This window comes from Nymphalis io, chromosome 21 (assembly GCF_905147045.1).
Source record: "Nymphalis io chromosome 21, ilAglIoxx1.1, whole genome shotgun sequence".
In the NCBI taxonomy this organism is placed as follows: Eukaryota; Metazoa; Arthropoda; class Insecta; order Lepidoptera; family Nymphalidae; genus Nymphalis; species Nymphalis io.
Genome location: NC_065908.1, coordinates 2,222,788 through 2,249,523, shown reverse-complemented (window position 1 = coordinate 2,249,523; position 26,736 = coordinate 2,222,788). Strand labels below are relative to the sequence as shown.

The 26,736-nt window shown below is 33.5% G+C and overlaps 1 protein-coding gene across 2 annotated transcripts in view; it reads left to right on the top strand.

Annotated features, from left to right (window-relative positions):
* The first annotated feature begins 1,860 nt into the window (after positions 1 to 1,860).
* Positions 1,861 to 26,736, top strand: part of LOC126776745 (protein kibra) — a 68,490-nt gene continuing 43,614 nt past the window's right edge. Inside the window, exons 1-3 of one of the 2 annotated variants that reach the window (XM_050499468.1) lie at positions 1,861 to 2,318; positions 11,023 to 11,132; positions 23,364 to 23,458. In XM_050499468.1, coding sequence (XP_050355425.1) covers positions 2,191 to 2,318; positions 11,023 to 11,132; positions 23,364 to 23,458 — 333 coding nt within the window. In that variant the 5' untranslated portion in view covers positions 1,861 to 2,190. The remainder of the gene's footprint in view (positions 2,319 to 11,022; positions 11,133 to 23,363; positions 23,459 to 26,736) is intronic. The other variant, XM_050499469.1, reaches the window with a different exon arrangement.

The following is a 26,736-nucleotide window of genomic DNA, read 5'->3' as shown; positions in this document are numbered from 1 at the left end:
CCACTAAACCGCAACACAACAATTTATAGTTAATTAATATTGCTGTTTGCCGTTAGATTATGTGATGAGCGATTGGTACTACATAAGACCTACAACCAAATAATAATAACCTAAAATCCTGAATGCATATATTCTTAATATTAAATATTTTATATATAAATATAAAATATTTAATATATATTAATATTTAATATATACCTTTATTCTGTCTTGTATAAAACATATCAGTTTTGTTTAAGATTATGAAACAATAATAAAACGTACTATTAATATTATGGATGCTATGATTCGACTCTAGACCGCAGTCTGTATCTGTTTCTATCCATTTATTTGTTTTATCCAATATGCATAATATAATGAAAAGGAATATAAATACTAGCTAAAAAAAATCACTGGTTAAGTAATATCCCACTGCTGGGCTAAGGCCTCCTCTCCCTTTTGAGGAGAAGGTTTGGAGCTTATTCCACCACGCTGCTCCAATGCGGGTTGGTAGAATACACATGTGGCAGAATTTCAATGAAATTAGACACATGCAGGTTTCCTCACGATGTTTTCCTTCACCGTTAAGCACGAGATGAATTATAAACACAAATTAAGCACATGAAAATTCAGTGGTGCTTGCCCGGGTTTGAACCCACGATCATCGGTTAAGATTCACGCGTTCTTACCACTAGGCCATCTCGGCTTTTTTTTCATCAAAAAAAATCACTGGTAAATTTATGAAATTGAATCACTTTTTGTGTAAAAAAGCGTCTAATGCGTATTTAGCGGTTGATATTATTTATTTATAAGTACCTTTTCAATTGAAAACGATTTTAAAAATGTATATATGTTATAAGCTTTTATTGGACTTAGTTTTTGTTATATGACTGATAAAATAAAACAACACTCTGTAAATGACCCACTGATTGACAAAATCCTCTCTCTTAAGAAGAAGCTTGGAATTTATTCCACCAAACTGTGGAGCTGCAGGTTTGTGAATGGTACTTAACCAGTTAAATAATTATATAATATAACTGCGGGATTTCTGGGCTATTCGATTTTTAAAATATCATTTGTTTTTTCACTCAAAAATAATTTTAAAAGGCTAGCCAATTCTAATCGGTTGCTTCGTTTAAATCCTTATTGTATGATGTGTATCTTTGTGAAAATATTAACTATATTTTTATACATTTAATGGGCTGTAGCTTAAAAATATAAAAAAGAAAGCGTTTTTTTTACTCACTTCACTCTGGCTCCAAAGAGTGAGCCGTATTATGAGGAACAGTGAATGCAATGTTTTGGGGTTGGGCCGAGCTTTCAACCAGATTATTTCTAGACTCTTGAGTAAAACATTGATCTTACAAATAATTCCCGACCGTTTGTCTAATATTTGGTCCATTAAATAACTTTCTATTAAAATTGATTCTTCGTTTTGTTTCAAATATAAAATACATAATAAGGAGACTATAGTGCAGTTACTATTATATTTCTCAAGTGCTAATAAAGCCCTGAAAGTTGAGTATATTCCATTATACACCAACGTCATCTAATCCAAGCTGTAACAGCAAGAGATCGAATGTATGCAAATGCAAATTGACTTCACAAACTCGACGACGACGGTTCTAAAGTATCACGATCTAATATAGTCAGATACGTAGCTATCTGTAATGTATGTATGTCTACATACGCTGTGGAATGCGCGCCATACCCATACAGCTATAAGTTCGTACGTACAGAGGATTCGTAAATAGATTGAATGGATATGTATCTACTTACTTTTTGCTTACATGTATGTTTATTTTGCAGTATTGCGGCATACAAAGCTTAGTCAGTAGGTACTAGATCATCGTTGTGTGTGCCAGGGCATCGCATGTAATGTAAACATTGTGGTCAGAAGGAATGCATTTAGACAGTAGGTGCTTGAGGATATTATCATGAACGGTGATAACGTGGCGGCGAGTCCGCGCGCCTCAGTCAGCGACGCGGGTTCGCGTAGAGCGGTCGCGTATAACGTTAATATCGGTCGAGTGACGTGCGGAACTCTGTGTTCGCGTTCGCGTACGCGCCGCATTCCATCGTGGGGGCCCTTCGCCGCCATTGGCCGATCCCGCGTGACGTCACTCCTCGTAATGAGGTATTCAACATGGCCGTGTAGCTAGTTCGCGAGTGTGCTTCGTTATTCGTTTGAATGGATTTAATCAGTGAAATATGCCAAGGAGACGAAACGGTGAGATACCCTTGCCCGACGGATGGGATTTTGCGAGGGACTTTGATGGAAAATTGTATTTCATCGACCACAACAATAGAAAAACGACGTGGATCGACCCGCGAGACAGGTAAGTTTTCCGAAGAGAAGTGTTAACCCGTAAGAGCCCCATGTCAAAACTTCACATTCCAATGCGATTTTAAGTGTTTTCTAATTGAATTTATGAACTGTGGACTGTGCGTTTAAAAGTGCATGTTTTAATCTTCATTACGAGCGCGTAACAAAAAGTAAACATATTTTTAAAATAGAATAAATCGTGCAAAACAAACTATTCTCGCCGCGATGCTGTCGCTGTCTATCGGAAAATATGTGCAATTGTCTCGATTTCACACGACATTCCACGATTGACTAACAACAAATGACCTAAACACAAATTATGGTTATCATATTGTTATCCTTTGGAACGCGAGTTCTGTTTGGTTTGTTTCATTTTGGTAAAGGGTCTGATTATTTCGTGAATGGCGATGGAACGCGAGTAATGAGGCCACAGAACTGGTTCATAGTAATGTTAGGCGTTGAACTGGCGCAGAAATAATTCGATGAAGCATTTGTATTAAGCTTGAACGTGGGCCTGTTGTCTCGATGGTGCGCTCAACTGTTTCGTAAGGTGCGCGTGTGTACGCAGAGCGCGATGCGTGGAGAGCTCGGTGGGAGACGGTATGCAATGCATAGGCAAGTTGTACGGTGTGAATGACAGGCCGTAGAATGCGGCCCGGGCCTGCGGCGATGGTCGCGCCTTTCTAAAGCGGCGCACGGCCCCCCTCGCACCCCGCAGATTGCCGCTCTACCATCGCACCACCTCATCCGAGTGCAGGTGCTCCACAACACATCCCTATTAAATACCGATCATGTCTAGCCGTATCTATTTACCATAGTTAAACTGGCACCTGCAGTATTGTCTTAAAAAGTTGACCTTAAAACTCCACCTGCACTTTAAAATGCTTACACTGTTAAAAATGTTTTGATGAATTGATAGTAATGCAAAAACAGCTATAAATTATACTGACATCTTGTCAGGAGGTTAAACATTAACAAGCATTACGGTAAACACGTCTAGTTGTTCTTCTTCGATACGTTAAAAAAATAGGATGTTCAAGACTACCATACTATAAAATTAAGGTCAAAAAGAGACAATGATAATAAATATTATTATCATTGAAAATTCATTGTAATTTGAAAGGTTTGAATGAACTATGTCGATGTTTCTCATTGCGAAAATACGATGTGACAGAGACATATAATTTCAAGATATAATATTAATCTAATGAAATCATATTCAGAAGATTTAATTCCATCGAATTTCATCGAATAAAAAAAAACGTTAGAAGTTTCGAAGAAAACTACACAGTCAGCTGATGACAGCTAATTATCGAAATAACAATAAATTAAAAACATATTAGTTATCATATTTTGTAAATAAAGCGTAGTTCCACTATTCTTCTTAATTTCTAACATATCTTTATACTAAATCGCATATTTTATTGTCACTATAAATTATTACAGAACTAAGTAGGTATCATTGACGTCGTTCCGCTAGTGACAAGTACTGTAAAACGCACACAATAAACCGAGTCACTAAGCCAATTTATTAATGCTAAAAATAACCGCCATGTCTCCAGTGCATTTGATGATATTAACCATTTAAGAGAACCTAAACATAAAAGTGCTAATTAAGAAAGAGTCCAAGCCAACAAAATGCCTGAACTGGATCGTACACATTAAAAAGTTAATCACACTGAATTTTAATACATCAGTATTTAGATGTTACGAATAGCCATTTTGCTGTTTTAGTGGGTAATATAAACGATATACGAGTAAGAATGGGCTCACAGGCTGGAATAAAAACACTAGTGTACGATTGCTACGCATTTAAATCGAGGAAAAACCGTCTATTGTATTGCTTAGCTAGGAAACGGGGAAGACAATGATACTGTCGATTTAAAACCCAGTGGGAATGTATACGTGATGTTTGTCGTCTATTATTTTAATTATATCACTTGAGTGCGTTTTCACTCAATACTTTGTTCGTCTCGCATACAAGTTCAATGCATAATTCTATGGTACGGGTGAAATACGCTTTGAATACCTATGCGTACTCAACGTACATTATAACATGTGGGAATCAGAGTCCTAACAGCAATGGAATGTATCAATACATATTTACATGTTCATGAGCCATAAGATTTGCTTATTTAATATTTATTAGTACTCCACTTGACTTTTATATCGATGAAACAATGTACTGTTTACGATCGGATTCGCAACTCGTCTCTCGATTAATTCATATTTTATAAGTATTACTTATATTATTGTAATATAGATGTCTTCGAGATTGTGTAACCCAAGTATGTGTAAAGCATCTTGTGGGTACTTCCCACGCACCACGCCCGCCTTCAACCGTAACGCTTAAGGGGCTGGGCGTTTTACAGCGTTTCTTGACTCTATCGAATGGGAGCCCGATTGCTATGTAATTTAAAATTCTCACTTCTCGATTGTTTCATCTATCTGAATTTAAGTAATTAACATACCGGGCCGCTATTCCTTATTTAGTTTTGATGTATAGTTTGTAATTGAATAGGTAAGTAGTGAACGTTGAGTAAATAACTGGTCCGCAGGGTGCGGCAGGCGAATGCGAAGTATATTGTACAGCAATATTTACTCTAGACATACCTCACAGATAAAGATGTCCTTGGCGGTTTTTAACTCAGACGTACATCAAATTTGTCACTATATCTGCGGTTTTATTTTTAATGAATGCTCACAAAATTTAATTCGATCTATAACGCTATAGCGAATCTTGGAATGGCAAGATATTAAAAAGTTAAGCTTGGTAAGGAATGTACCAGATATACTGTATGGAATTGAGAAACTGACGTTTTGTATTTGAATGCAATTCGATAAGCATAGTTTATTTGTTTAGTATTCCGTTGTTTTTATTGGGCTATAAAAAATATGACGTATGAATTCAATGACTGTATAAATACGCATATTTAAGATTTATCTATGCAATTATTCGATAATAACTCTACACCACTACTGTTTATAATCAAATGAAACATTCCTCTGTTATCTGTTTGTCGTCACATGGCTATTATTTATTTACCTACCATATATCTTTCATTAGTATTTATTACGTTTGTGTTTCGAATACAAACGCAATTGTGCGAAAAATAACTTTATTTACATCCAATTAAATTTTCACGATCAAAATATACGAAGAGTACTGTTTGATGACGTCTGGGTTTTATGACGGAATTTTTGCATATTTTCATACTAGGTTTCGCCAAAACACGAGCTCGCTACGATAAATCTTAGCGCGATAAAGACCATAAAACTTATTTACTTAATTTGCATATGCTTAGAGTTGTAGAGGCCGAACAATCTTGGTCAAATGAAGAATGTTGCCCATACTCGTTTCCTCTTTAATTTTCGTCGCTTCATTATTCATTTGAGTTTCATCTTTATTTAAACAGGTTTAAAGTTACATTTCCTATGATAAGTCTTAAGGAGGTCTAATAAAAATTAAACTAATTTGTGCACTGGTGTCGGAAACGTTAGTTTTGATTGGAAAGCAATTAACGTACCTAATTAAATCTCTAATGGTTCATATAGAAGATGGATATGTATATATGTACGTAAAGAAAGATATGTCGGTTATGTATGTATATAAAGATTTTTTTGTTTTTTCCTCATGTAACAAAATTTATGCACAATTAAAAACTTAGGTTCATCAAAACAATCAAATGAATTCCAATCTTAGATTTACTTTTATTTTATAGTCATCCAAATTATTAGAATAAAAAAAAAATTGTTATTTAGGAGTCACAAAGCAATAGGTCAATAATTATTATTCTAATCCTTAGTTTTGAATAAATCATCGATGTATTTCAACGTGGGCGAAATATGCGACCATAACTGGATAACATTCTAATGTCTGCCTTGTTCCATAAATGTACTTCGGTATTTGAGATTGTAGTGTTAAAATTATGTAGGTACCAAGATTGTAATCGTATTGGTATGCAAACACCTGTACGATAAGATGATAGTGGTTAAGCTGGATTTTATTTAAGCCTTAAATATTAGTTACGAAGGAGCTCGCAATGCTTAGCATTTAATTATAAATTATAAAACAATATATCAGCCTTATTAATATTAAAGTTATATTGGATAAACGTAACAGATAACAAGGTGACGACCAAAATATTTTCTAAATAGGGTTTATCATTCGCCAAACAATGGACACCAGGAATTTCGTTCCTTGACAAACATTGACATTCATTGGGTTCCATTCATTCGATGGTAACTGTTATCTTGTTGTTTAGTTTATGTTTAACTACTACTTCCGGTCCCTACCGTTGCTCTAATAACGTTTCCACATGAATGGAACGACTTAATACCAAACCTAATGTTTAACTTTCTATCGCTGAGAAAGTATCATTTGTAGAGTCGTGATGGTGTGGATAAACATTGTTATCAGCTATTAGAAGCATTTGTGTTTGAACTTAAGACCGTCTCTGTGAAAGACTCAATATTTCAATGCGGCTAGTGTTGAATGGCATATCGTGGTATTAATTTCACTTGTCATATTAATATCAGCGCGCAATTGTTAAGTTTAGCTGTAGGCACATATGGAACAATGTAATACATGATTTGTTAGAAATTGTTTGAAACAAATGTGCTGTAAATATTTCTAGAAAATATAATTTATGAGCCGAGATGGCCCAGTGGTAACAACGCGTGAATCTTAACCGATGATCGTGGGTTCAAACCCGGGCAAGTACCACTGAATTTTCATGTGCTTAATTTGTGATTGTAATTCATCTCGTCCTTTACGATGAAATAAAACATCGTGAGGAAACCTGCATGTGTCTAATTTCACTGAGATTCTGCCACATGTGTATTCCACCAACCCGCATTGGAACAGCGTGGTGGAATAAGCTCCAAACCTTCTCCTCAAAAAGACGAGAGGAGGCCTTTAGCCCAGCAGTGGGATATTCACAGGTTGTTACGGTACGGTAAGTTATAGTGTTTTACTGCGATAAGTATGTCGTTTTATTTCTTTTTAGGCTTTAAATTGAACAATCGAAATTTGTTAAAATCGTGATGCACATTGTGTCGCATGCGTCCGCCGCCACCGTGACAAAGCCGGCGGGAATGCATCGTGATTCAGACAGAAACCTTACATATTCGATGCAATGTTTATGTAATCTACTGCCCGTCTGTCCGTCACTTTAGATAGCTCTTAACGTTATAAATTACTAATTCAATTAATCCTGGAATGTCGAATAAGCTTAAAGCTAGCTTACTCTCGGTTTTAATCAATTGAAAGGATTATGTTATTTTAATTTAACAGTCCCAAAGCTAAGCCTTAGACCTTGGTACATTCAAACGACGTTTTTCAAGTCAACTCCACACATTTGTTCTCACTTGACTTCGGAATGTCGTTTGTCAATGATCGAATAACGTATGACGTCATAACACAACATTAACTGCCATCACGCATACCATCGCACAGCATAATACGGCTTTCGAGCGAGTGCTGTGTCAATTTGGGGTATAAATTCAGTGATCGGTCATGACGTAAGCCGTTAAGAATGTTTATAACTGTGTGGTTACTTTAATGTACGCTTCGGTTCAAATACGTATTTTTATAACCACGTATTTGATCATCCGGTTGGCATGCTTCGTCGAACTGATTGCAACTTGTGTTTAATTTGATTATAACTGCGCTGTTCAGTTTGTGTCAGCGATTTGGAATGCGAGAGGAAATCACGTTGACCCCTAACACGCTTCCTTTTTCAGAACGGAAAGCCTGATATTCCTGTCTCTCAGTTTTGTTTAGATGTTAGCAGAATACACATGACCATTAATAAGTGTATGACATCATATTATTAAAATATCATGTATAAATCGTGCTAAAGTTAACAAAGATTCAGATATGATAAAATTCAAACGAGATTTTTTCAGAAGTCGTATGCACATTGCATTAACCAAGCTATGCGGATTAAAATATTTCCCGAACGGATATTAATAGAATATAAGTAGGTGTGAGTGTTCGTCTGTCGGTCGTTCGATATGTGTGAGACAGCGTGGCACCGCCTCCGACCAGACGGGATCCAAGTCTTGTCGTAATCCAGGATTTGGTAATAGGTGTTTTGATATTTTTGTGCTGATGATACGGTTCAAATATAAATCGTACATTTTATGTCATTATAATTAGCATTTATTTACGCGGAGGTCTTTGTCCAGCTTTGCGCATTTATCGGCTGTTACCATTATACCGTATATAATATCAATACCGTTGAATGTATCCATATAGTCACATTATTTTCTGATTTAGAAAAATATTATGTAGGTATGTATTTTCCACGGTTCTCTCAAAAGTTTTTATATTGTTAAATATATCTTTTTTACGTAGTAAGGCTGTAAAAGTCTAAAATGTATAGGAGTTCTTGGTTAAATAATCCAAAGCTGATAGCAAGTTTCGCTTCTATTTGCGGATTGTGTTCGTACGTTGGCCTTCTTCGCGTCATATTCCAAAGACCGATACTTCAACTAACAGAAGTAAACCCACTATTCTTTGCTTTTATTTATTTTTTATTGAAATTGTGTATTATATTAACAGGAAATATATTTTAATTCAATAACAGTTAAATATTTTATTAATTTAAACTTTAACGTTTTTGCTTTTTACAACTTGCAGTCGTAAAAGTGAATGGATGCTTCTATCGATTGTATACAAAATACTTTATAAAACGGATCAGTACTAATTTGTAAAATAAATTCTGTATTAAAATTGATACTAACTTATTTGGAACAATTTTTGTCAGTTAATAAACAAAGCGAACATACAAAAAGTTAAACACTAATACCAAGTAAAAATGAAAGCAGAACAATTACATAAGTACTTGTATCAATTTACACATTATATTCGCTCGTAATATGTGTCAAAATTTGCTTCCGATTGGTTCAAATTGTCAGAAATAGTATACGTAAACGAATGTGTGAAAGTTTTGTATGTGTGCGATTAGGGATTCCGTGACACGGGTCACCGTTTCCAAGAACGCGACTCGTCTTGATGTCCCGCTGACAGGACTGGTTTTGCCGTTCTACCACGACACGGCAACATTGTGAGATGCCACCATCTCTTTTGCTCTTATATAAATAATATGGCCGTCTCATTCTATACGATGCAATGGATGCGCATACGCACGCGCCCTCTATACCCTCGCTCCGATAAGAGCGCTCTGTAATGTAATGGACGCCGAGCTTTCGGTAGCTGCTCGGAAGGAGTTACGAATTTCCATTGAAGATTTGCTGAATATTTATTTAGCAAGTTGCTCTTCTATAAATATTTTTAAAATAACGGAAGAACATTATAGTATGTATTTATGAACTAGTAATAGATGATATACTATGAAGATTTACTATTTGTATGTAATTAATTAATTATTACTAACATTTTTCTAGTTAAGTGCGTTTAGGCTTTTCTTGATTTTTATAGCAATAATTAGGTAAGGTTATATATAACGAGCAACCATTCCTTGGATTTTAAAGTAAGGTTACACTCTATTATTAAACCTCTACTGGAAAACGTTACTCCCAAAATATCAATTAAATAGAACGCAATCGTCACGTGATCGTAACAATTTCAACAGACATGAAAAAATTATCCCAATTAACCGGAGATTCTAGATAATTGAACATCACCGTAAAAAAACGTCGAATTTAGAGACCGTTAAATGGATTGATGTATTTCGTCATACAGTAGTCGAAGTTCACTTTTTAAATCCGCCGTTGAATCATTCTTGAATCTTGTATCAAGTAGAGCAAGTTACTGGCGCCTGCACACCACGCCCAGCAAGCTCCCGGGCATCCAGTACCGGCTATCATTAATTGCTCTTGCTATTATCTGCACCTAGCTAGACCACATACTTGTAGTTCAAGAACGCCCTTTAATTTATCGTTGCAAGAATACACATCCAGCTTTCTATAGCTGCGAAATTGCTTGTTTGTTTTAGAACCGTAAATGGGTTTATATGTAGTTGATTTATTCATGTATTCACAAGTTAAATGAGATTCACATGTTGTACGGAAATTATCTTCTTTAATTTGCAATTAAAATAATGAAGTAATGTCAATATTAAACTGTTTCTACATTATAAATGATGAAGTAATTTGCGATAATGTTGATGGTATAATGAATTTGTACTTGTAACGTTTTTTACTTTAGAATATTGGAAAAGCGATCAGCAACTTACGGAAATCAAATACGATATACAAAAACATACATGTACGGATATCAGACTCCGCTTGGTATATGTAATTAAATAACTAGTCAAAATTATCCGGCTTAAGCTGGAAATAATTTCGGTGCTCGTTATTTTTATTTTGCTTTAATGATAGTAGTAGGAGCAGTTTTAATAGGTTCGCCCCTTGATTTCGTGGGAAGTAATCACATTTCAAGTTTAAGCCATGAGAAATATTTAAAATTTAAATAACATTTCGGTAGATAGCTTCAAGTCGCAATGCAGACAAAGTACATAAATATAATTCACAAGTCTGAACAAGAAAACAAAATACTTCGCGAAGTTTTGTTTTGGTCGTTGATTACGTATAGTTTTTACGGAAGTTATGTAAAACTGTATTGTACATTTTCATTTGGAAGAAATTTGTTGCATAAAATCCGAGTTAATCGTATACCAAACGAGTTTGTTTCTTATCATTTCAATTGAATGATTCTCAGTAGTAACAAGAAATAATCATTGTTTCAGATACACAAAGCCTCAAACATTCGCGGACTGCATCGGCAATGAGCTGCCTCTGGGCTGGGAGGAGGCATACGATCCTCAGATCGGCCCATATTACATCAATCATGTCAATCGTGAGTATCATTTTTATTGCCACTTCCCTTTAAATCTTCTCATTTACTTTCTTAAGAATCTTTATTTACTTCAATGGTTGATTTACCAATATAGGAAGTCTGGCCGTGCGTAGGACGTTTGGAAAGTTGAAGAGTTACATTAATTCGCATCTTATATAGTATTTATAATAGGGAAAGCAAAATTCATTGTTCTATAACAAGAGATCGTTTTTACATGTCGCTGGTTACACTTTAATTTTGCCCTAATACATGTTATTTTCTGAAATATAAATGGTAATAGTAAAGAATGTCAAGAGTTGAAAATTAAGATTGCGCAAAACTGGACAAGTGACTGTAAACTCGACGCTGACTTTAACCTTGATAATTATTTATCTTAAGCTCACCGACGAATGAATTAATATGTATAATTTCGACAAAGAATTTTTTAATATTTTTTGATTTGATTAATTATTATTTTTGTATGGTTAATACGATATAGTGAACGTTGTAAATAAAAGTAAACCGCCTGTTTACAGTTCACTCTTAACTCTGTAACAACAAGAAGTCTATCGGGTGCAACGAGACTTATTTATGTCTTTTGGATTATTCAGTACGTTGAGTGAAAAATGTTCGACGCGGGGGGCTTATGAAGGTCCTCGGTGCTTTAGTTATTCCATATGAATTATGGAACAGTTTGATATATCTCTAGCTTATAGAATTTTAGAAGTCTCACCGTGAACTCGGTACTTGAAATCAAGTGTTGATTCTACTGGAAAGTCGTTGCAACAACAGATGGCGTTATGCTATATGTTGCTCTGTTATATTATGTTGATTCAGCTTTTTAGCTGCCGTTGATCTAGTGGTTAGATTTTAAGGCTACACATGCCGAGGTCGTAGGTTCAAGTTACGACCGAGCCGTTAAAAAATTATTCTGTCAAAATATTCTCAGTAGCAGCTTCGATCTTAGTAGCTGGCAGTATTTCCCGTGCGTCGAGTAGCACGTAAAGCCGTTTGTTCGGCGAGTTAACTCTTCAATTGTGCCTGTGTAGTGAGAGTCCATCTGTGTTTGTGCAAACTCTGGTTCAATATAATATCTCCTCTTTGGGTAGTATCTCCATTGATATTGGCCGTCGTGGCCGCAATAGGTCAAAGCACCATACTTTTAATTTGAAATTCTTTCATATCTATATTGGTATGAACGAACATGATAATTGTTTGACAATTTGCTGTATTCATATGAGGTAGTTAGATTCAGTTATACACTGGTTGGTCGATCATTCATCCTTATGTTCTTTTAGATTATTATCATTTTTAAGATAGGCAAATTGAAATATACCAAAATTTTAGGGTTAAACATTTTCATTGTTTTATAATGTTCATATAAAACTTATAATAAGAAATGCCTAGTATTTAACAGTCGCATGTTGTTTAAGAAATCTGGTCTAATTATGCAAAATTTAAAAAAAATCTGACTGGTTTGGTTGCACACATCTGGTATGACAGGTGTTTTGTATGAGTAATATATTACATATATAATATTTATGTACATATGTATGACCGCACTATAACGTTACGATTTATGTAATAATATGACTGTACTTTCGAATGTTCCTTCCAATGTACATTATCCGTGCACAGCGCCAAAATAACATTCACATTTTACCATAATTATTGTATAAAACTATCCATTGGATTTTATAACTTTTTTATTCAGATCAATATTTATATAAAAATTGGAATGTAATCTAGTTTTGTATTTTTCATATTTGGTTCTTGATTGTTTTTTGCAGAGTTTATTTGCGAGTCGGATAAGGCCTTCCTCTACACTTTTCTATTCTTGTCTTTCTCGAACCACTCTGTTCCACTCCTGCCCTAAGTCTAATGTCCCATCTTTTCTGTGTACTGTGTACTGCCTCAATGTAACAATTTTACACAACTTCTTATCATGTGCCCTGCCAATGGACTTCCGATTTTGCCTGTTATGTCGAGGATCATTGCCTTGTGTCGGATGACACTGTGTTTAATCTATCAGTCTTCTTTATGTTCAACATACTTCTTTTCATTGCGTACTGGTTGTCGCTGGTTCAATTTCTTGGTTCAATAAGCTTGATACTATTTCCAATATCCACTGGATAGTTTTACAGAATATTCGCACGAAATGTACTGTGGTTATGTTATATGGTTACCCTTTTTACGGATTTTTTAAAGTGACCTCCCAATACATTTGCAGTTCTTGTAAGCCTAACCAATAGATGTTTTTACATTTCAAAATACAAGATATACTTTTTTCTTTTAATAGGCTCTCACTTTGAATTGTTGTTTGATAGTATCATATTAAATGTAAAGCTGTCTATGTAAGTGGTTTGAAAATCGGAATGTAAATTCTACTAAGGGACAAGAAAAACAATAGCTAGTCATTTCCACTAATTAAATGATAATATGTATCACTAGGTAGGTTGAGTATGTTTATGATTATTAATATATTTCACAATTACAAATAAAATTATTTACTAAGAAATACCAACATTTTGTTCCATATTTGTTGTCACTATACAACGAGATACATTATACAATCCCTTAATCTAAATAAAGAAACGGCTATAATTAATTATTCGTGATCAAACTTAACTAAAGTCAAAGAAATACTTATATATATATATATATATATATATTATATATAAATAGTAATCGAAATTGTAATTTCACTTAAGATTTTAAATCGAAACATGTTGGCGTAAATTGAGTCCTTATTTACGGTGTTGTCGCTGAGAGCACTACTCTCATAATTTAGACTGGTACATGCGTGTGCGCAGATTTCATTTGTATTTGTTTGTATAGTCAGCAAACGAACAGCTAACCAAATTACATTTAGCAAATTCTTATCCTTTGCCTGTAGAATCTATTTAAATAATTTATTTGTGAACATTATCATTTATATTATACAAGCGAAACTAAATTAAAATGTCAGTTATAAATTTTGTTATCCGTATTAGGTATTTATATTATGTTTCTATAATTATTAATAAAAGTGTGATCCGGAAAAGTATACGCCGTTGATTTCATTTCGCTAAGATTTACGATAGTAGAAAAATACCAATTGAGTAACGGGACTCGCCTGCCTTGAAGAGGTCCGGGTCAGGCGCTGTCTTTTCTATTTTTGCTTACCTTTATATCGTTTTGGAATTTTTACTTACTTTTTCATGTTTTACATTCATTTTTACTTTATCATTTGTCATTGTTATTTATATGTTTATCTTTTGTATCTACGTAGATATCACTAACTAATATTGATTTAAAATATTTTTATTCGTGTTTCGTAAATAATATTTGTTATATAATCATTGAAATGATTGTCGAAATTGTATATCTCTTGTATTTTTTTTAAACTTTACCTATTTTGGTAACGGTACTAAGAATGTGTTTTTTCTTTAAATTAAATTGTCGTAACTGTCGTAAAATAAATTGTGAATAATCGATTTTTATCACAAAATACGAAGTTTATTTGGTACGTTTGTTAACCAGCTCCTATTTAGCTCTTGCAGTAAATACCTCGTAGTACCTATTACAATTACTGTCTGCCTCGTTGTTGTAGTAATTAGCTAATAAGGCCGCAAAAAAGGCCGAAGTCTGGAAGTTGGCAGTGCTTGACACTCCCGGGCCTATAACGTTAAACCAGTGCCTGAATTTTTTCTTGTCTTGTCAGCTTTCTCGCCTCATCGAAATAAGAGAGAGAAGAGAGTGGACTTTTTAATTTGAGCACACACAGGGGCACAGATGCACCATAATATGTCCTGTGCAAGTCTCCCTCGAGAAGATCTGAAGAGGACATCATTATCACTATAAAATATTACATGTAAAAACCTTCTCTCTAATTCTCATTTGAAATATAAAAGAAATGCTTTGAAGGCAAATCTGTTTTAAAAAAAAGTAATGATTGCATGAAAAAGTTCCTAGTATTTCGTAATTTAAACAGTACGGGTATTAAAAAAATATTCATTTATAATCCTTTGTTTAAAATGAATCTATTAATAATCTATTAATCGTTTTCCTTAAATAATAATCAATTGGGTAAATAAACTGTATTATTATATTCACTTACATTATAGAAAGGTTCTATACAATATTCTACTATTTTAAGAAGCAGTAATGGCTCATTACATACCTTAATGCAAATGCTCGTTAGTGTAATTATGAGACCCTATCTTATAGTTAGCCCATTTTGCCTGGAGCAATTTTTTTGCATAAATTCTTGGCTGTAATAAGCTTTATACTTAATTCTCCTAGCATTCAGATTATATCTTGATAGTACTCGTACAAATAATACCTCTTTGAAGGCTTCGTTACTATCGTCTGTTCCTGGAGTATTAAAATTTAATTAATTAATAACAACTTTGATATGAAAACTCCAGATTCATCAATTGATTTCCGAACATTATCGACGTGTGTTGACTGAGAAAATGTTTTTTAATATATATAAACATTCAAACAGGTTGAAAAATTTGTAAACATCGTAATAAAATTGTTTGAAAGATTCTTATGCAAATGATTATTGTATTGACAGGAATTTCGTTTCGTACATAAAATATTTTATTCGCTCTGTATTAACACGAGAGACGAAACACGAGTTGTATTTGACATTTATATTGGTAAAGCAAATTTAGAATCTATTTCTTCATCAGTGCATATGTATGTAAATTAGCACCAGACTCAATAAAATTTTAAAACTCTCAATATAAAATATATGAGCTCGGTTGTGTGAACATATATTCCGATCCATGCCTCCTTCATTTTGCATACATAGTTTACTGCTCCGTGGTTTGTTATCTCGCTATGCAATCTCCCCCATACCTATTTTCTGCATACGCTTGCAATATTTATGTGCTGCTTCTTCCTAGCTTTTATTTTTACGCGATTTAAACGAACGTTCATAAAATATCTGTTAATACATATTTTTAATGATTTTTTTTAAGTGTTAGGTTGACGAGAATTGTGAATAAAATTTTAAGGGTTCACGTTTTGTCACATTTCGTTACATGATATAGAAGAAAGATATCATTTAGAGAGGAAAAGAAAGAGACGTATATATTTAAAGAAGTTTCACTTTCATGTGTACAGCGCCGCACGTGAATGTTTTTATATGCAGATATTTCAGCTTATAATTTGTAACTATCTCGTAACTCATTACGCCCAATTAACATAAAGGACATAGGTACCTATTTAAATCAGGTCACAGTTGATTACTTTACATATTAACAAAATAGGTCAACGTTATTTTAACAGTCATTCAAAATTGATGAACTCGTACTAAAATTTTTACAGCTATATGAAATATATGAGTTTTTTTTTTTTAAATTTATATGTGTGTGGTCGTATTTAATAACTTTTTCAAATACAAAGCTCATTGTTCGATATCGTTAAATGTAATGCGTCTCACGTTCGGTTTTACTTTGATATCAGTGTAATTTATTGTTTGTTTTATGGTTAGCTCGATTTGTTTAGAATAACTTAATAGTTCGTGCACTATTGACACGATTTAATATGAAATTAAAAACAAACAAATACATTTTTTTTGTGCGTCGACATACGACGCCATTTTTATTAGCTTTTTTTTAAATTAATTTATTAACATGGGTGGAATTTAATTACTACATAATAACGCACAACAAAACAACACAAACAGTGCCAATATTTGAACCCCGGGCGATTTCAACCAAAAAATCGAATAACATAATAGCCCGACCCGGCGATTGAACCCTGAATCTCGCGATCTACCTAATAAGCTGTCTACTAGACCTACGAGGCAATTAGAACTAGTAGCCACTGCAAGTGAGACTGATTACAATGATAAACCATTTTTATCAATATTTATATATGTATATATATATAATAGCGTGGTGGAATAAACTCCAAAAGGGAGGAGGCTTTAGTCCACTAGCGGGACATTTACAGACTTTTACTTTTGGTTACAAATCGCAAAATGTGGTTTACATTTGAACAAAAAATGTACTTTTAGTACCGAGCCCTCGCATTGATGATTTCGATAATCTTAAAAAAGAATTACACAATATTATTATTATTACTATGTGATAAACTTAATATAGAAACAATATTCAATCGTTTATTTCATATATGTATGTCGAAATATATGATAATCATTTAAGAAATAATATATTTATAAATCGATAATTTATAATATTGGTAAGAGTAAATAACGATATCTTCTTGTGACATTTTGTTTTAGCAATTAATTAATTTGCATCCTTGTCATTAGCAACGATGAGTCAACCTGCATTTATTAGCGAGTAACGGAAGTTTGCTCAGCGTATTAAATTCTTTGGTGTTAGAATAAGATGATTCATTTGTCGATTTTTATTATCTGTTTTAGTATCGTTTTATATTGATTTAAAATCATTTATTTGATTATAGGGCTTTGTGCACGCCCGTCTTGATATATACTATACACTCATCATATTATTTTTTACCGTCAAACAGCAATTATTTGGATTTGTTGTATTTCGATTTGAAGGGCGAAAGACCCAGTGTCGCTACAGGCATAAGGGACAGGGCGGTGTATTGGCGATGTAATGGTTACCGTTTGTTCAAAGCGCCAAAGTCTATATAATTATCGTTGTATTAATTATTTAATATTTTATTTAACGGTATTAAATTCCGAAAGCAAACATTAATGACATCAATATTTATGTCTATGAAATTCAAAAGGCATTCATTGGCCGTATTAGAACGGCGTTTGCAGCATGCGCTTCGGTTAGAAAATTATCAACGAGTTATTTTATCACAGCAATCCTTTCCAGCTATTCGATCATATAAAGCTTTTAAATAACTTCTTATCTCGTCCCCATTATAGGTATATTGTATTTCTATGAAATCCGTGACCGCTTTCGATGGTAGATATTCAACTGCCATTGTCTCTAATCTGATTTGAGTGGCAATCAGTTAGCCCCGGCCTTGTGTTGAGAATTGAGCATAATAATTGAAAGATCGTCCGCGCACTTTGGATGACACGCGGACGGTGAATGGGTTCGGAATGCAAGTATCATTCCATGAGTGATTTTTATTGCTGGTTTCGATTCATTGCGTATATCATGTGTCTGTTTTTTGATATCATTGTCGGTTATTACAATCATTGTAGGTCTTTTAATTGTCAATACATTTCTGATTGCCGTTTTTTTATCAATCGTATGTTATTTTGATAATTAAAGACATGAGTTGATGAAGGTGATAAGTCATAAATTTGTATCAAAGCTTAAATTCATATTTTCCGAGTAAACGAACTTATGCGTGATTTTGACATATAAATACTATGTTATATGAACATTGTAATTTAGTATCTTATATTATCGGTGATAAATTAAATAAAGCTTACAGAAATAGGTTTGTTGATAATAAATAGGAAAATAACACCATATTCCGTTGGTTCATGTAATCAGCAAATGCACAAATAGTAAATAAATGAATTGCCTTCAATTATGACATAAAGAATCATTTATTGTATGTATTCAATTAGTTTGATTTAATAATCCTGTAGGGCTTTTCTGTAAGAACAAACTCGATACGTACCGCAGAAAACGGTCGTGTAATATCAGAACGTGATATGCGACATTGACCATAATGATTGTAACGTTTCAAGAATATACGCATCAAAATAGTATATCACTATAAGTAATTTGTTTTCATTTCGTAATTTTCGGATGATTTTTTTAAGTATATCTATTGTTCGGTTGTAATTTGTTTTGTATTTATTTAGTGGTCCGAGTTGGCCTAGTGGTTAGAACGCGTGAATCTTAACTGATGATCATGGGTTCAAATCCGGGCAAGCGCCACTGAATTTTCATTTGCTTAGTTTGTGCTTATTATTCATCTCGTACTTGACGGTGAAGGGAAACATCGTAAGGAAACCTGCATGTTTTTAATTTCATTGAAATTCTGCCACATGTGTATTCTACCAACCCGCATTGGAGCACCGTGGTGGAATAAGCTCCGAACCTTCTCAATAGGGAGAAGAGGCCATAGCCAAGCAGTGGAACATTAACAAACTGTTACTGTACTGTTATTTAGTCATGCGTTTCTTATATTTATTATCTGTTGCGTTCGTTTTTCTTACCTACGCAAATTGTGTTAAAATATGTAGACAAACAGGTCGAGATATGTTTTCGATTGTACGAATTATCGTTTTTATTATTTTCCGTATATAAATAGTATATGAATACTTTGTCGAAAATATGCCGTTTTATTGGTTTAATGTGTTGTTTTAATGCTTTATTTAATAAATTTAAATGTCATCTTATATTTTATTCTCGGAAGTAGGGGTATAATAAATATAATAAAAATATTACTTAAACGAAAACAAGAATATTTTGGTATAATGCTCAGAAATTGACTGAGTTTAAAATGTATTGATTTCTATTCTGATACGTGTATCCTATATCCCATGTATGTGTACATACATGGGATACTATATGTATTTGTATGTACTTTGGATTTTAGTGTAATGATTTCTGCTTGCTCTAGACAATGCTAGTGCACTCAATATTTGTTTACTTATTGCGTTTGATGAATAATGACAGGCCGATTAGTATACGTATGATTTGATGACGAGCTGGTTGGCGTGGTTGGTGGATGCTTGCCTTACACGCCGAAGGTTGTGGGTTCGATTCCCACCCAGGACAGATATTTGTGTGCATGAACATGTCTATTTGTCCTGAGTCCTGAATCCTCGGTGTAATTATCTATATAAGTATGTATTTACAGAAGAAAAATAGTATATGTAGTACATCAGTTGTCTGGTTTCCATAGTACAAGCTCTGTACAAGCTTAATTTGGAATCAGATGAACGTTTGTGAAAAATGTCCCAGGTTATTATTATTATTCTTTGCGTTCTTTATCATGTGACGTAGCTGCGTATTAATTTCAGTTGACACTTTGTACAAGCCCGTCTGGGTAGGTACCACCCACTCATCACATTTTCTACATCCAAACAGGAATATTTGGTACTTTTGTGTTCCGGTTTAAAGGGTGACTGAGCCAATGCAATTACAGACACAAGGGACGTAGCACCTTAGTTCCCAATGTTGGTAGCGCATTGGTAAAATAAGGAATGGTTAATATTTCTTACAGTGCCAATGTTTTTGTCTACCTATTTTATAATGAAAAAACCAAGTATGCAACTTAAGTATAATACGAACCCACAAAATTGTTAATAAAATCATATCAAATTAAATCACAAGTTCGAGAACATTCTAAAATGTTCTCGGTCGATCCTCAATCCAAACAGTGTTAGTTTTATATATTTGATGATTTAACTTATCTTGTTAAATTACTATTCGAAAGAACTTGTAAGAGCTTACTTGAATAAAAAATACTGTAGTGCTATTTTATAACAACTAAGAACTTACTTCGAATCTCACTGGTGAAATGTCGTAAGTCGACTTACAATGATACGCTATTTTGACGCGTATATTAATTCATTTAAATGTTATTATTATTATTATACTCAATGTTATATATCACTTTCTGATATTTCTGAATCGTATTCCGCTTGAATCTCAAAATTCAAGGAACGATTTTTTAGTTTAGTTTTCATTGTTGTATACTAGCTCCTCTGTGCGATTTCACGCATTAAGCGTTCCCGCTCCGCCGCCTTGACCCTTAGCGTTGTGTTAAATAGCTTATAACCATAAGCTACAATTGCCATATCAAATCCGACTTCCAATATTAGCGCAGACAAACAAATAAAGCACTTCAGCTTCATTATAATAGTATAAATTTTTCCTTATTTTCTTACAGTGTGGAATAACCCTAATAATCTAAGTTCATTCAGCGTCAAATTTGTCGTTATTGTTCAGTAGCCGATCGTCATGATTGGGTAATGCTTTTACGATGGTTCCGATACGAATACCTTTTATCAATACATAATATATAAAGTATAATAAAATACTAATTGAATTAATTTATTACAATTCAATTCATGTATAGTATTTATATGTTATGATAAAAAGTAACAGTTTTTTTCTAGATTACTTTTCTTATCAAGAACTATTTTATTGATCAAAACTTTTAATATTAACCTCTTTGTACACAGTCCTCGTAGATCATATTGTCATTGTCTAGGATTTCATAAAGCTAATGTTATTTATTAGCTCGTAAACAATAAATATGACTAATTACTGAACGTACATAGGTATAAACACTTACATTTCATTTAGCATTAAAATTATGACAGGATTTTTATTTTATAAATAAATCAATAATTAGATTATTATAATTACCCTTATTTATTACATACCATACATACTAAGAAATTATATTATAAAAAGTCTAATTGCTGCTATTTACAAATATTTCTATGTACATATTTTGAAATTAAATACGTAACATGTCAATAATTTGATCAATATCTAAAAAAAATGAGAAACAAGAATTATTGCGATATATTTAAATTTATATGAATTATCGAGGTGTTATTTTATCGTGTTATTAAGAAATGTTACGTTGGAAATGCGTAAAATACAAACGCTTATTCATATCGATAACTTTTAACGATCGTGCGATCGAGATAGTAAAATTATTTGAACATAATACGTGTTATTAATGCTTCGTTGACGTGATAATAACATAACGTACAAATTATTTTCTTATTTAATGGCAAAAGTGGATGCACTTTCTTTGAACCGTAAGAAGTCTCTTCCTTCGGCCAATGCGCTGTCGACCATATGTTTAATAAGATGTGTCTATTGGGCATTTACTAGTTCTTTCACCCTCCACCGAGATGCCCCAGTGGCCAGAACACGTGAATCTTAACCGATGAACTCGAATTCAAACCGCAGCAAGCACCACGGAATTTTCATTTGTTTAATTTGTTTTAATTCATCTCGTGCTTGGCGGTGTAGAACAATATCATGAAGTATTATTCGGATAAAAATATTCTATATATCTATCAATCTGCATTGGATCAGCATGGTGGAGTAACCTCTATTCCTACTCCTCAAAAGGAGAAGGAGCCTTATACCAGCAGTGTGACATTTACGTATAGTAGTAATCTTACATTTACTCACTATTTAAGCTAGAATAGAGCTGGAAAAACTACCGATTTATACTATAACAATTATAATATAATACGAGTGGGTGCTACTTACTGCACAAAGCTCTTAAGGCACTTTCGCTTCCAGTAAATATGTGCAAAATTGGTTATATTTTAATGGGTTACTGTTTTCCGGTTTGGAGGGTGAATGAGTCAGTTTATTGAAGGATCAAGGGATCTCATCCATCTTAGAATTTGTGGCCGTGTGCACGGTGGTATACAACATTCATTCAGATATTCTACCGCAAAACAGCAATACTTAATATTGTTGTGTTCCGGTTTGAAGGGTGAGTGAGCCAGTGTAATTACAGGCACAAGGGACATAAAATCTTAGTTCCCAAGGTTGGTGGCGCATTGGATATGTAAGCGATGGTTGACATTTCTTACAATGCCAATGTCTAAGAGCGTTGGTGACCACTTACCATCAGGTGGCCCATATGCTCGTCCGCCTTCCTTTTCTATAAAAAAAAAACGAAATACTTAATATGAATTTCTAAACAAAAGTAATATTATATATAAATAACTAGCGCTGTACCGACGCCTTGGGTCGCGTCATAGTTTAAGATTGCTAAATCCCAATTTCCTTAAACCTTTTTTAAAAAATGAAGGATTTTCATACAAACTTTCACCACCTTTATCGCTGGAAAAACGCATTACGCGTTTCCTCCACAGAAATAAAGCGGGGGGGGGGGGAGTATGTGGGACTCGCCGGTGTACAAAGCGCCGAGTGCGCCCCGAATTTCCGTTTTAACGAGGAGTGCCACGGGAACGCTTGCGTACGCTACCGTGACTTTCTTCATTATTTATTACCTTAATAGTTATATTTTCAAAAAATCTTCCTTAGTTCTAACCTACATAAGGTTCATAAGAGGTATTAAAATTGTCTTGGTGCTAGTAGCTCCAGTAATTTTAGCCGTGTTTTGATACGTCAGTTAGTCATTTATTTTTTATGTAAAAAGATAAACGAGTACATTACATCAATGTCAATTTAATATCTAACATTGAATAGAATAGAAATAAAATTGCTTTAAAAGATTAAAGAAATCGGTGACCGCATACGTCACAATCTAAATCGCATTACTTAAATCTATAACCATTAATAATATAAAATGGTTTCTAATATCTGATATTACAATTGTAATTTCCATTTTCAGAGGTGACGCAGCTGGAAGACCCGAGGCTAGAATGGCTGAGCATTCAAGAAGCGATGCTAAGAGACTACCTCCATACCGCTCAGGAGGCTCTAGAGGTGAGTTTTTAATAACCATAAAAAATTATTTATTAATACTACGTAATCGTTCCGGCTTCGCACGGGTAGATAATAAGAAAACTATATTTTCGATAGGATTTGCGCAAAATCCGTTCTTAGTGAGCGTCTACGTCGGGGAAAGAGTAACTATGACAAATTTCAAGTCAATCGGTGGGATAGTTTTGAAGGTCTCATGATGAATGCTATTTCGTTTATATGTATATATAAAGATGTTATGTAACAATGTAAGAAAACGGACGAAATTCCTCGGCGATATATATCAATATTTGACTACTTTATTACGCTATTGATGATTAAGAATGTATTAATTGTTGCCATTAATAATCGTATCGTATGTGACCTGATTGCGACTGACATAATGCAATGATGTTATTGATTGATCTACGGAAAATTTGCAAACGTCCAGTTTTCTTTTGTTCTTATACGCTGCACGAGTGTTTTTTTGATATCATTTGTGGTACCGCCTTTTTATTTCATTTCTACTTTTTAGTGTACCATAATTTATAACGCGTGACCCGTTACTTGTTAATGATAAACAAAATATATAGCTCCATCTAAACTGGACAAAGATTCAATTAATAGTCTGTGTAATTTTTCTACCCATCCTTATCTAAATCTTGGAAGTTCGAAACCTGTTCCACTGCTCAATGAATCTTTGAAAGCAATTGACTTTTAGCGTAGCTGACATCATTTTCTCGTTTAGGTAGGCGACTGTCATTCGATATTTTTATGAATACATCGAACGGACTGCGGTAATTAAAATAGATAATATCAAATTAATTGCAACTTATCTTTAAAACGTACTCAAAACTACATTAGGTGATTCTCTCTTGCGTTGATAACGAAGGAATGCGATGGCTCTGATAACGAATGATAAGATAGAGCTTATATTGTTTCCAATTCAGTACGCAAGAAGATATGAAAATCATATATGAATACCGCTTATGAGGACCAAGGAAAATTATATTATAAATATATTAAACATAAATGAGGTTGCTATAAACATTATATTAAAGTATTAAGTAGCTATGTTAATTTAATTTATTTCAATTAGTATTTCATTCACTTATATTGATCGTATATGTAAGTGTTTATATGGAATAATGTATCAGGATTATTTTAATCGTTGCTTATAATGTTTTCTGAATACGTCTGACGTTCGTTCAAGGAATACTGTTATCATTTAACATATCTACGTTAGTTTAAAACAAATGCGATAAAGCTTATTATTAATTTAAATACTGTCAGCTGATTTTTCGATATGCATTTAAAGTTACAAATAATAATCCTTCATTATTCAGAACAATATAACATTTTTTCCTACAATTATATTTTTAATTACTTTTTATTATTGCATACATATTTTCATTCCATCGCGCACAAAGAAATTTGGAATCTCCTTTCTTTGTCGCACTTCCAAAAAATGGAATTCCTTACCAGCTCACGTGTTCCCCTCCTCTTACAACCCGGGTTCCTTCAAACGAGCGTGAAGAAGCATGTTGCGGGCCGGCAAGGCAGGGGCGGCTAGTGCAGAACATTCTTCCCGACTGTACTGGCCGTCATCGTGTTTGGACTCTAGTACCACTTACCATCAGGTGGAGTAGAGTTATTTGCCTTCCTTCCTTCAAATATAAAAAAAAAATTATACATATACTTCATTATCTTATCGACTTCAAAAATATCAAAGAAATACATTTACTATATAGCATACCTTTATTTATTGATGTAAATTAAATGTTCACCTTTCTCAAACTTCCGTAGACGGATAGTTTTTTTAAAAAACATGATGCATATCAATTCTGACGTTAACGCGTGACCTGACCTGATGCAGACATAAGTGATAACCTGACAGACGTCAAATGATCGATAGGCAAGTAAACAAAAAGATTCAAAATCAGATGTTAATCCACCTTAGACCCCACTTTGAAAGATAACTTTGGAATTTGACCCTTCGACCCCATTTCTATTATTGTCAGGATTTATTAAATTAAATTTTATGTTAACATTTCAGGCTACACAAGACTTACCTCCAGTTTCTGAATTGTTGGTTAAAGTAAGAGTATATATATAAAACAGATTTGGTTTTTATCTACTCTCTCTGGTAACTTATTGCATCATCATCTGTCACCGACCAATCACTATTCAGATTAAAGATAAGTTTGTTAGCTTTTCAAAAAGTAATGAAAATGTTGCATTCGAAAGTATTAATGTCCCTCCTAGAATATTCTAGTTAGAAATATCAAAAAACTTAATGTCCAACAATTGAATAAAAAAAATAATTTTGTAATGCAATCACAGATCGGAGAAATTACAATATATTTTTCGTTGGTTTCACGTTTTTTGTCTGAGTTGAAAAATGGGTCTAGCTTCAGGGTCGTAGGGATTGACGAATCCTATCTAGTTTTTTAGTACAAAACTAAACAAACTACAATATTTAAGCTAAGAAACATTTTTAAATATAAAATTTGGTGTTTCACATAGTTTACTCGAACAGTTGAAGTTTCATGCAAATATTTGTTCACACACATGCAAATTATTTTAAAATATTACGCAAAACTCACTGTTACAACCATTACATTAAGAACGATTTTCAAATGTATGATATTGTTACCAAAATTGTGCGTACTCGATGTGATAGGAATTTGCTAGATTTCGACCGGAAAAGCGTCGCATACCAACCTTATTTTTTCCGCTTTGTTGGTTTACAGTTAGTTCAACAATACTGTGAATCACACTGTACTGTATGGGAAGAAGAATATTTGTATTTAATGTATGCGTCGAGATTTCCCAGCGGAATGAAGATGTTGATCTTCATCGAAGGTCACGGACTAGCTTTATTTTTTCAAGTGTTAAATTCGTAATTGCAATTCATCTCATACTTGATAAAGGTAGGAATGTAATCGGCACTGGATCCAACATATATACGTTCCCTTGTCCTAAATACTTAGTGAATTATTAGACCGTACTTGAAACACACAAACAGTATCCAATAAAAAAAAAAGTTTGCTTCGAATTTACTAGAACATAAATTTCGTAAATTAGTGTTTGTGTCAAAGACGATTTATTTTTATTTACATGAACATCGCTTATGCAAGACTGTTTTGATATTAAAATTAATATAAACATTGGCTGAACGGTGTCGACCTTCGATTGGCTCAAAAGTAGTCGCACTGCAACTTGTTATCCGTTTACAAATAATCTTGTTATTACAACAATTCGCACTGTCAATAATTCTTGTAAGTCTCTTAGTGTACAAT